The sequence below is a fragment of the Arachis hypogaea genome, chromosome 20 (genome assembly GCF_003086295.3).
Source record: "Arachis hypogaea cultivar Tifrunner chromosome 20, arahy.Tifrunner.gnm2.J5K5, whole genome shotgun sequence".
In the NCBI taxonomy this organism is placed as follows: Eukaryota; Viridiplantae; Streptophyta; class Magnoliopsida; order Fabales; family Fabaceae; genus Arachis; species Arachis hypogaea.
The window spans coordinates 43653017-43665097 of NC_092055.1; the positions used below are offsets into that span (position 1 = coordinate 43653017).

A 12081-nucleotide genomic window follows, 5' to 3' on the forward strand; every position below is an offset into this window, starting at 1 on the left:
GCCATTATAAACTATTTTATATTTTTTATCTGTAGAATTATTTATTTATTATCTTATTAATAATAAATTTAAAGAATAATTATATTTATAAATTTTATTTTAATATAAATATTATTATTAAATTTTTATGTTAAATTTTTTACCCCTCCAAAATTTTATTTCAAGCTCCGTCACTTATCTCTATATATTATGATTGAAGTTGTTAGCCAAATTCAGTTAAATCTCACCTAATTTTATTTATTTATTTAGCATTTTCGGTATTTGATTTTAGTATATATTTATATTTTTTTAATGGTAAAGAAATGCATGGTTAGAAAGATATATTTAACAAAATGTTTAATTAATTTTGATTAATTTTACAGATAGCATGTTTCATTAATTATCAATTATATTTAGACTAAACTAGTATCTAAGTAAAAGTCAATATAATTGTTTAAACTAAATATAAGACCAAAATGTCAATTAAAATATTATTACTTGAAATTGGTAATTTATTTGGTTTTAGAAAAAAAACTTAGAATAGTAAAGTTGTATTTAATTTAAACATAGTTTCTTCATGCAACAATAGACTTCAATTTTCCTTAAAAACTAAAAAGATTTTTGCTTAGTTATTAATTTCTTTAACTTTGTTCTAACTTTTATCAAAACCAAAGAAACAAAGAAATTCAAATGATAACATTTAAAGTTTTAATTCCTACTTTGATATCAAATTTAGTTTAAATATGAATATTGAGTTTATATTAAATAGTTTTGATTCTAAATTATAATTTATTATACTTTTTTAAGAATATTAAATAACTAATTATTAATACAATGCACAAACTGTAAATTAATCAAATTATCTTAAACTAATTTTGTTAAGTATAATTTAGTAACATAAGAATTAAGTGTACTCTAACAAAATAATATAATTTAAAAATAAACAAATTATAAAAAAAATACACATTTTGTAATGAAAAAAAAAAAAGATACTGGCAAGAGAAGGAAAAAACATTGAATGGTGAAAAAGAATAAAATCACAAGTCATCTTGAAATTGTTTATCATATATAGGCATTTGATGAATTTAGGTTTCTTCTTTCATGTGAAAATTTATTAGACATTTTTCTTTTGATAAAGAAACCCAATCTTAGTTTACATTCATCCTTCCTAGTGCAATAGGAAATTAAAGTTAAAAAAAGAACCTACATGAAACACAAGGCCCACATCTCCAATTATTAAAAGGGAGCCCAACAATTATAATCGGCTCGACTAACTAATTTTTAGAGCTTCAGCTGCTTCACACTTCTCTGCTCCCTCCCTTAAAGGGGACAAGTTACCTACGTGTCATGCCATTATATGATACAAAAAAATATATGTACATCTGTATGATAGTTGATCTGTACCAGAGAACGTCCTTAAACAAAATATTAAAAATTAATTTAAATCGATGATTTTATATGTATATAAAAATCAATCACTAAATCATTTTTTTTTGTGACTAATCACTAAATCAATTATTAATATAAAATATATATTCAAATACAAAAAATACATTAAAAATAAATTAAACAATATATTTCCAAATAAATTAGAAGCCTAAGTTCATTGTTCATTCATCATATTAATCCTTGGTGCAACTTTAACTGTTCTTCACGAAAAAAGAGTCATCACATACAAACTACCAGAACAATACAAGCAATAACAGTAACCTTAATGCAACATTGCAACAAAGAGAACTGTTGCTAGACTCCCCAGTCCCCATGCTAGGCCATCATAGTGAAGCTCAATTTTGGATTTTTGGCAACTCGTGATCTCTCTTTCTCTCTCTCTCACTTTTGGCACACTTCTTTCTCCATTCTAATACAGTAATACTCTAATAATTTTAATGCCTATTCTGATTGATGAGAGAACAATAACATAAGTTTCACGCCCCAAAGCCCAAACACCACCATCTTCTCCACACCATGAAGAAGCTGTTCCTCCTTGGCACTTGGAAGCGCAACCGCTGGAAGCAAAGGTTCCGACTTTTCACCACCCTTTTGGAAGATTTGGATACCCCTCGTCTCCGTCACGTGATCGCCACCAACATTTCCATTGGCAGGAGAGTTAAATCCGGCGAACTTGAATTAGCACGCCACCTGTTCGACGAAATGCCGCTTCGAACTGTTTCCACTTGGAATACTATGATTTCCGGATATTCGCAATGGGGCTGCTACGTTGAAGCCCTGGCCCTTGCTTCCCTCATGCACCACTCTTGCGTCAAGTTTGACGAGGTCTCTTTCTCTTCGGTGTTGAGCGCATGCTCACGTTCTGGGACACTGGTTCATGGGAAGCAAGTTCATTCATTGCTTTTAAGGTCTGGGTACGAGAGATTTGGCATTGTGGGGAGTAGTTTGTTGTATTTTTACGTTCAGTGTTCTGGAATTGGAGAAGCTGAGGTAGTTTTTAAGGAGCTTCATGGCGGGAATGATGTGTTATGGAGCCTGATGCTTGCGGGTTATGTGCAGCGTGACATGATGGGTGAGGCTCTGGACATGTTTGAAAAGATGTCTGATCGTGATGTTGTGGCCTGGACCACGTTGATCTCTGGGTATGCGAAGAGGGAAGATGGGTGTGAGAGGGCTTTGGATTTGTTTTGGTGTATGAGGAGTTCTGGGGTGTTGCCTAATGAGGTCACGTTGTGCACTGTTGTGAGAGTTTGCACTAGGCTGAGGGCTCTTTGGCAGGGGAAGGTTGTTCATGGGCATTGCACCAAGGAAGGGTTTGCTTTTGATAATGCAATTGGTGGCGGGTTGATTGGGTTTTATTGTGATTGTGATGCCATAGATGATGCCAAGAGAGTTCATGAGAGCATGAGAGGAGAAACTTATTTGAATCTGACTAACTTGTTGATTGGTTGCCTTATCTCCGCGGGAAAGATTGAAGAAGCTGAGATGATATTTTACAGGTTGAGAGAGATGAATCACGTATCATATAATTTGATGATTAAAGGTTATTCTATGAGTGGTCATTATGAGAAGTCAAAAAAATTATTCAATCAAATGAGTCTCAAGGATATAACTTCCTTAAATACTATGATATCTGTGTACTCCAAAAACGGTGACCTTGATGAAGCTGTGAGGCTTTTTGACAAAACTAAAGATCAGAAAAACCCTGTGACATGGAATTCAATGATGTCTGGTTATATTCAAAATGGCCAGTACATGAAGGCATTAAAATTATACGTGATGATGCGTAGGTTATCAGTTGATTATAGCAGATCGACATTTTCTGTCTTATTTCGTGCATGTTCGTCTCTAGGTTCTTTTCAACAAGGACGGTTGCTTCATGGCCACTTAACCAAGACACCCTTCCAAGCAAATGTTTATGTTGGGACTGCCCTTATAGACTTATACTCCAAATGTGGTCGCTTGGCTGATGCTCAACGGTCATTCCTCAGCATTTTTTCACCCAATGTAGCCGCATGGACAGCTCTTATCAATGGGTATGCATATCATGGACTTGGATCCGAGGCAATTTTACTCTTCCATTCAATGTTAGTTCAAGGAATTGTGCCAAACGCTGCTACTTTTGTTGGCATTCTTTCTGCCTGCTCTCATGCTGGTCTAGTTGATGAAGGTTTGAAAATCTTCCACTCGATGGAGGAACTTTACAAGGTAACCCCAAGCATAGAACATTACACATGTGTGGTGGATCTTCTTGGTCGATCAGGCTATGTAAGAGAAGCTGAAGAGTTTATTAGAAAGATGCCTATTGAAGCAGATGGGGTGATTTGGGGAGCTTTATTGCATGCATGTTGGTTTTGGAAGGACATGGAAGTAGGGGAGAAAGCTGCTGAAAAGTTGTTCAGCTTGGATCCGAACCCAACAGTGCCTTTGGTAATTCTGTCAAATATGTATGCGGTGCTAGGTAGATGGGGGCAGAAGTCAATTCTTAGAAAGAGATTGCAGAGTTTAAAATTGAGAAAAGATCCAGGGTGCAGCTGGATTGAATTGAACAACAATATTCATCTGTTCTCTGTAGAGGATAAAACACATCCTTATTCTGATGTTATTTATGCAACTCTAGAGCATTTAGCAGCAACCGTTAATTCTGTCATACCCTTCAATTATCTCTATAGCAGCAACAGCAAATATCATGGATAATGCAAAGCTGCAAACTGCGGATCCTATGTTACTTCAGATTTGGCCACTGAGCTGAATATTTTTCTTGAGAGACCATTGAGCTTTAACTATTTGAGCATCAATCATGCGAAGGATCAACATACCATGGTTTGCCTCTAAAGCAATAATGAAATTACTTGATTGTGTTCATCATTTAACATATTTTATGCTTTCATCAGAAGTAGCTGATGTGAGTGTGGGAGAACAAACCAGCTACCATTAAAGGTATTACTGCTGAATCTCATTGCCTCAGAGTTCTTTAACACTTCAATCTAAAAACGACAGCAATTGGGAAAATCCAGCATGGGGCCTGTGATTTCCTTTTAACTTCTATGAATACTATCTGATATTTCCTTACCTACAGCAAATGTACTATTTGTAAGTATTCACATTTTAATTCGAAGACTGACTGTTCAGTTTTGCTTAATTAACATGGGACTTTTGGAAGTAAGAACATTGGCAAGATAGCATTATTACTTTTTGAGTTATATGAATTTTGTTGGAGTAATATTTATAACAAAAGCCACATTTGGCTCATTGGAGTAAAGTTATTTGCATATTACTTTCGGCGCATTATTTTATTTAGAATCTATGCATAAATAGGCCAATTCTTATACAAAAGTTAAAATGAGATACATTTTGCATCAAAATTTTGCAAGGCAATTTCCTGAATTTAATTTTGATGCATTGTCATTGTAAAGTAGTTTTACACGTGCATCCAATTATGATATTAGGCTTCTTCTTCTGGAAGTTTGTTGTGAGGTTTTCTGCTATGCTAGGTGGATAGAGAGTTAGCTTCAAATGGGAAATCCCCGGAGAAGTTGAAAGGAGCTGGTTCCTTTCTTATAAAAGTATTTGGTGTTCTTGCAGTATGTATTCTTCTACATATCGGTTACTGTTTCTAATTTTAATGTGCAGCATATACTTTAATGGTGTGAGATATATATATTTTGTGTGAGTGAGCAAGGGGGAATCACCACAGTCGCTTCTTTATTGTCTTGCTTGCAATACAGGGAAATTGCAATATAGGAAAAAGGTTCTATGCGTATTGGAGTATAACTTGCCAGTTGTTCAAGATTTACTTTAAGGTATTTATGGTTAGCTAATGCTTCCACTCGTTTTTCCCCCCATCTAGTCTCTTGATAGTTAATACAAAATGCTGGTTCAAATCTAGAGCATCTGGCGTTGATCAAATTTATGATACTTTTACTGGGGTCAGTTACCATAGCTGTATTCTCTATAGAGCATTTTTCAAAATACTTCTACCTGCATTTTAAATTTGTTTAGATTTTTTCCTTGGAGAAAACATTATACCATAACATATAGCCAGAAACATCACCATAAATGAAATTTATACCATGTTTGTCCAATTGAACAGTGTTTTGTGTTGTATCATGCTTCATATTATTGACAATTTGACATCTGTGTGTTAATTTATGGCTTGAATTTTTCTTATATGAATGGTTTTGCAGCTGGGTACAGTTCATCTTTGTTGTAGTGTGATAAGAAGTATTGAAAGGAGCACACATATTTGACTTCGAGGAATTTCCTAAGAGAGATAAGGTTAGAGTTGGATTAATTTATACATGCATCTTCTCTATATGCATATATTCTCTAGATGATTTATATTTAAGATGTGTTTCAGGTCACTTCCATGTACTATAATGGTCGGCTTGAAATTTTCAATGAAAACTAATCACAGTAGAGTATTATGATTTAGTAATTCTTCACGAAATCAAATATTAAACTGATAATATTTGATGAATTTTCATTGAAAGCTTCATCAAATATTCAATGATTTCGCTATAAATTTATACCATTTCACTAAATCAAATATTAAACCGACAATATTTGATTAATTTTCATTGAAAGCTTCTCAAATATTCAATGAAAATTTATACCATTTCAACTATAGCTTCATCAAATAATTGTTTCACTAGAGAAGGTTTTGAGAAAGATCTTTGATTTGATCTTTGTTCTAAATATAAGATGGATATTATATTATTTTGTATTATGATTGTATTTACTCTATAAATGTGTGCATCTTTTGTAGCCCCCAACTTATCTTTGAATCAGGAATATGTAAACTTAATATTTATGACTTTTACATTATATACTCTTCTAACTAACTCTGTTTTTCAATGAATGTTGTTATGTTCTTACTGATTTTTACCCTTTTTTTTTGTGATAGGTAATATTGAAATATGATCTATATGCAATTGTTGATCCAAAGTCATTATTGTTCATGAATGAGTATAACACCATTGAATATAGTGGTGATACAGCTGCAAACCCAGTCAATTATATTGCAAAAATGGCGCAGATTCAGTCATTTCCAAGGTATGAAGGAATATCAGCAACAATAGGGCCGCTGCAAGGCCATTTCACTGCTGGGCCGCCAAATCTTACTTACATGAGAGCTGCTCTTGATGCTTTTGATACTGTTTCACTTCCAATATAAGCTTATAGAAGTGTGTGTGAATTGAGATCCAAACCGGGTATTTGCTAAACTCAAAACAACTTTGAAGGGAAATTGTTAGCTTTAAGATATGAAAACATATGCTAATTTGATCAGTGTCGTTCTTAGAATTTGATAGACACTATCTTAGAATTTTAGAATAGAGTTGTACTATTTTAATTAACTATAGCTTATGACTTAATAATAAGACACCAAGTTTCATTCTCATTCTTGATTTTTAGATAGGATGCAGGCAGAGCATATATATATATATATATATATATATATATATATATATGTATTTTTTGATACAAAGACACTCACGATGTCCCAACAAGGGAGATGAGGCTATGAGTCTAGAAACTAAATTACATGAACAAGAAGACAAAAACTAGAACAATATAAACGCACAATGTACTAGGACATCAGCATGCATCACACATAAAGAGCATTATCATGACACTATCATTATTCTCTCCTCATAGATTCGAATAACACCAGCATACTTTGAAGCTAAATATCAATAATCAATATTTGCACTCTGATTGCAGTGCACTTGGAAGAAATTATAAAAAAATTATAGCTGATTTCAAGGGCATGGCTCTCACCGATGAGAATTTTCAGAACATTTTAGCCAATGATGTTGTGGACAAGTCCATCAGTGAGTAGCAAACTGAGCCTCAGAGCCATAACATGTTAGAATTCCACTTTTACATGATCACCAAAAAATAAAATAAATGCTTAAAGAATAATTACTTAGAATTGCAATTTTCTCTTTACAATCTATCATATAATAGTGTTGAGGTTGTGAATTGGTTTCCTGTGCGATATTTATTATTTACTATGCATCTATTTGGATATTATTCTTTTACAATCCTTTAACAAACACCCCAAATTGCATTTTTATCTTTATACTTCTATGATCATATAGTACTTTGATTAAATAGTAATTGCACTTGACCTTTTTATGGTTGAGAATAAATCTTAATGCATTGTTTTGGTGATTGTTATGCTTGTGTTTCAGCTGTGGTGTTGTAATTGTGATTATGTTTCTAATTGCAAGATTGCATGTTTCTTCATAAATGGGTGTTCAAGATTTTGTTTGGTTCTCTTCAATTACTATATCAGTTTGTATGCTTTTTTTTTTCCGATGCACCTAATTTTCTAAATCCCAAAGAAAAAAAATGTTTTGTTTTGAGTTGTATAGAAGAAATACTTTTAACTTTTTTTTTGACATAGAACTTACTTAAAGAGTACATTTGAAGTTAGCTTCACCTTATCTTTTTTTGACAAGGGAAAGTCTAGGGGCCAGCAGATTTATTAAAATTTAGCCAGCACTTAGCCAGGAAAAGGAAAATGAGTGATTCTCCACCATTAGCTCTTTTGACAATGTGATTCAAACTAACTAATAATTGCTGTTTATGGCAAGGGTTGCTACATTGTCATTGATTCGTGTTAGTTTTGGAAAGAGTGATAACATGGCATTGTGAATTTCTAAGAGTAGAACAAAATGTGAGATAGTACCAAATTGAAATTTCAACTTCCACCGTAGTGGAGAAGTTAGCAAACTTGATGAAGCTGATTCAAAACCTAAAGTGTTTAACTATGTGTGTCTATTTAATTATGTAAGAAAAATTCTAAATTAAGCAACTCGTGATGTGGTGTTCATTGAGGTCTGTAAACTTGCTATTGCAGTTGTCATGTACATATGAGTTGAATTTTATTGTGTTATTATACCTAAAATATCTTTGATCTTAATGATTCATTTGAAATTTTGGATATGCCGGCATGCCGATATATTTGATATTTTAATATCTAAATCCTAAAAATTGCCGCTGTACTTATGTGTTTAATTGAAAGTTTTAATTAAATTAAATTTAGAAATTTAATGTATTAAATAAATAAAAAATGATGTATATATTTTATGGTATCCAACCACTGAAATTACCTTCTGACGTTTAGCATATTTAGCATTTTTATTTTATTTTATTTTCATTTTCATTCAAATCATATAGAAAGGCACAAAAAGCTGAAAAAATATCATATATGCTGTAGATTAAGCTTGAACTAAGGCTAATAAACTTTAACAAAAACTATAACTTTAATTTTCACAAAAACCAACGTGATTCTTAGGCTGATGAATATAAGAGCATAAGTTTAATTTTCTACTCTCTCTTGAGTTTTAGTGAATAGTGGTACCAGAGAAAAAGTACTTCAATAATCTATTCACAACTGTATTTTATTCTGATCTTGAGGAAAAACAAATAGAATTTGCATAATTGATTGATATCTTAAGATACACTAGAGTCCAATTCAAAAAAAAAAAAAAAATTATCGATACCAATTAAAAGTAAATTTTAGGGTTATATAATTTGTATAAAAAATTATTAAAATATAACTAAAATTATTTGTATAATGATATTAAAATATAACTATTATTTATAAATTATTTGTATAAAATATATTAAAATATAACTAATATAACTTAGCAATAGTAATTTAAAGGTTTACGAATTGAGAATAAGAGTTTGTATCATTTTTTTATTTCTTCGTATAGTAACTTAAAATTTAATTATAAATAATTAGTCTTTTTTATTAGAGTATATAATTTAATATGCTAAGAAGAACTCACAAAGAATATTTATTATTGCATAATTAATTGTACAATTCTAGTATTAATTCTTCAGTAAAAAGGATATAGATGATTTTTATTAATTTATAATATTTTTATTATGATTTTGTAAATTTTTTGAGTTATATAACTTAAAAAAAACACTCAATAATTTTTTAGATAAATTATTTGCATCATCAATATTATTTAACTAAGTCACTGAATTCAATTTTCATGGTGCATCTAATATTTGTATCTTTTTTCACAAACATTATATAGATTAGTGTTCACGATATACTAACTTAATATACAAGTTTAAAGTGTTAATTTTTTATTATTAGTGTATATAATTAATAATTAAATATACTAAGCAGCAAGTATTGTTAGTGCTTATTAGGGGTGGCAACACTACCCGAACCCGCGGGTATCCACCCCGTCCCTACCCGCTCGGGACGGGTAATTACCCGCCCCGCACCGGGGCGGGTTTTAACGGGGTGGGTTCTTGGGCGGGGCGGGGCGGGGTCGGATTTAGGTTAAACCCGCCCCGGTATATATATATATATATATATATATATATATATATATATATATATATATATATATATATATATATATATATATATATATATATATATAAATATATAAATATATATATTTTTAATATATAATATATGTAACATATATAAAATAATTAGTAAAATGATTAATAATATTATATCATATATAAATTTTTACTTTAATTTATGTTATGTATGTAAATGGTGGTTATATAATTTTTAAAATTTTATTTTATTTGTTGGATTTAATAATTATAAGGGCGGGGCGGGTACCCACAAGGCGGGTACCCACAAGGCGGGTTAGGGTTTAACATTTTATTACCCGCGGGTAGGGTGGGGCGGGTTTGATGCGGGTTTTTTGTAGGGTGGGGCGGAGTCGGGTAGAGCAAAAACCCGCCCCTACCCGCCCCGTTGCCACCCCTAGTGCTTATGGTGGTTAGCTTAGCGATGTAAAGTACTGTGCAATCAAAGAACACTCATCATTATTATGTGTTAGGTTTTTTACGCGCATGAGAGAAAACACAAGAGGGGGGAGGGGGGACACCAGCGGATAGAGATTAGGAAAAGAAAACCATGGCAGTAACACTAACATGTGAAACCACAAAGACAACAGGAAGTTTTTACTAGGCGAGGGAGAGTAAGAAAATTACGGAGATCTTTTCGATATTGGAGCAAAAATGTTTTACAATTTTTGTTGATAATCTAAATGAAAGAACGAGTGTACGATGGCTATGGGAATTATTTAGTATGGAGGGTGATGAGTGAGCATCTTCTCTATCTTTTCCTAGTTAATTTGTACTTGAATTGTTAAGTTTAATTAAGATTTGATATATTTTAGCTACTCTGAATGCTACTTTGAGTTGTGTGCAATAATGTTTATTTCAGGTAGTGTTTTGGACGAATTTGACAGAGTTGGAGTCAAGGACGGAAAAAGAAGAGCTTGCTGCCACTTCCACGCCAAACTTGGATTCCCCAAGTTTGGCGCCCATCAAGAGTCTCCAAAGGGTTACAGTTAGCCTCCTCCACGCCAAACTTGAAGTTCTTCAAGTTTGGCGCCAGCATCAAAGGCTCCAAGTAAAGTAATACGCCATCTCCATGCCAAACTTGAGTTCACTCAAGTTTGGCGCCACAATGAAGAATGCTAAGGGATATTTGCTGTCCACCCCACGCTAAACTTGGATTCTTCCAAATTTGACGCCAACTCTTAATACAATGGTAGTCCCCAATTCATTCTACACAAGGCCTACGCGAATCAATTAGTAAATTTTAATATAAACTTTTATTTTATTTATAATTAGGAAAAGATATTATTTAGTTTTAGGAAATATATTTTACATTAATTAGGATTAGATATAAAAGGAAAAAGAATCAGCCTTTCGGGCTCTTCTTTTCTCTTCTACCTCATTCCGCACTTTATAGTTTTTCAGAATCCTAGTTTTTCTCTGAACCATGAGCAACTAAACCTCCACTGTTAAGATTAGGAGCGCTATCTATTGTATGGATTAATACTATTATTTTTCTATTTTAATTCATGTACTGATTTATATTTCTAGAATTGTTTTCGTTCTTTATCTTATGAATTTGGGTGGAACGGAAGTATGACCCTTGTTCTAATTGAGTTCTTGTATAACTTGGAAAAGCTCTTTACTTGAACAACAGCTTGAAAATATATTCTCCTAAACTTCTAATTATCTGGACTTAATGGGATACGTGACATATAATCCTCTGATATTTGGATAATTAGGATTTTTGTGGCATATAAACTAGAATTGAGCTTCACCCTCTAATTGGAATTAAATGACCAAGGAATTGGCGGTTGATGAGAGTTAGAGGAGACTAAAAAAGTCTAAGGAATTAGGGTTTAGTCACATATAGTTTGCCATGAATTGAATCTTGCATGATTAAAATAGTTAGTAAGAAAAGTCAATCTGAAAAATAGATAACTCTGAAACCTTAACTATTTCTCCATATATTTCACAAACTATTTACTACTTGTTTTCTGATTTACTGAATTTACTGTTTAATTCAATCAATTCTCAAACACCATTTTCTGTTTGTCTAACTAAGGAAATCATTGAACCATTGTTGCTTAATCCATCAATCCTTGTGGGATCGACCTTCACTCACTTGAGGTATTACTTGGTACGACCCGGTGCACTTGCCGGTTAGTTTGTGGGTTTTAAATTCCGCACCAGAGGGACAGGTAGTAGACGTATATTTGTCAATGAAGAATAGAGTGAAGATAAAATTTCAGATTTGCATTTGAACGTTATGCTTTCAAGAGCCGCGCGAAAAGAGCGGTCAGAAATCTT

The 12081-nt window shown here is 32.4% G+C and overlaps 1 protein-coding gene across 8 annotated transcripts; it reads left to right on the forward strand.

The window, feature by feature from the left end:
- The first annotated feature begins 1588 nt into the window (after positions 1 to 1588).
- Positions 1589 to 6829, forward strand: LOC112784469 (pentatricopeptide repeat-containing protein At2g13600). Of its 8 annotated transcripts, none has more exons than XM_025827690.2 (5): positions 1596 to 4251; positions 4323 to 4368; positions 5157 to 5231; positions 5616 to 5706; positions 6335 to 6829. In XM_025827690.2, exon 1 carries the CDS (start codon positions 1945 to 1947, stop codon positions 4123 to 4125), a length of 2181 nt encoding a protein of 726 aa, XP_025683475.1. In that variant the 5' UTR covers positions 1596 to 1944; the 3' UTR covers positions 4126 to 4251; positions 4323 to 4368; positions 5157 to 5231; positions 5616 to 5706; positions 6335 to 6829. The 8 variants fall into 8 exon arrangements, with proteins under 8 accessions (XP_025683465.1, XP_025683475.1, XP_025683468.1 ...); XM_025827687.2 differs by adding an exon at positions 4923 to 5012 and having other exon boundaries at positions 1602 to 4368; XM_072230020.1 differs by having other exon boundaries at positions 1602 to 4251; positions 4323 to 5012; positions 6467 to 6829.
- The last annotated feature ends 5252 nt before the right edge of the window (positions 6830 to 12081 follow it).

Excerpts from the sequence above, each read along its gene's own strand:
- LOC112784469 (XM_025827680.2), top strand. The coding sequence starts at position 1,945 with ATGAAGAAGCTGTTCCTCCTTGGCACTTGGAAGCGCAACCGCTGGAAG.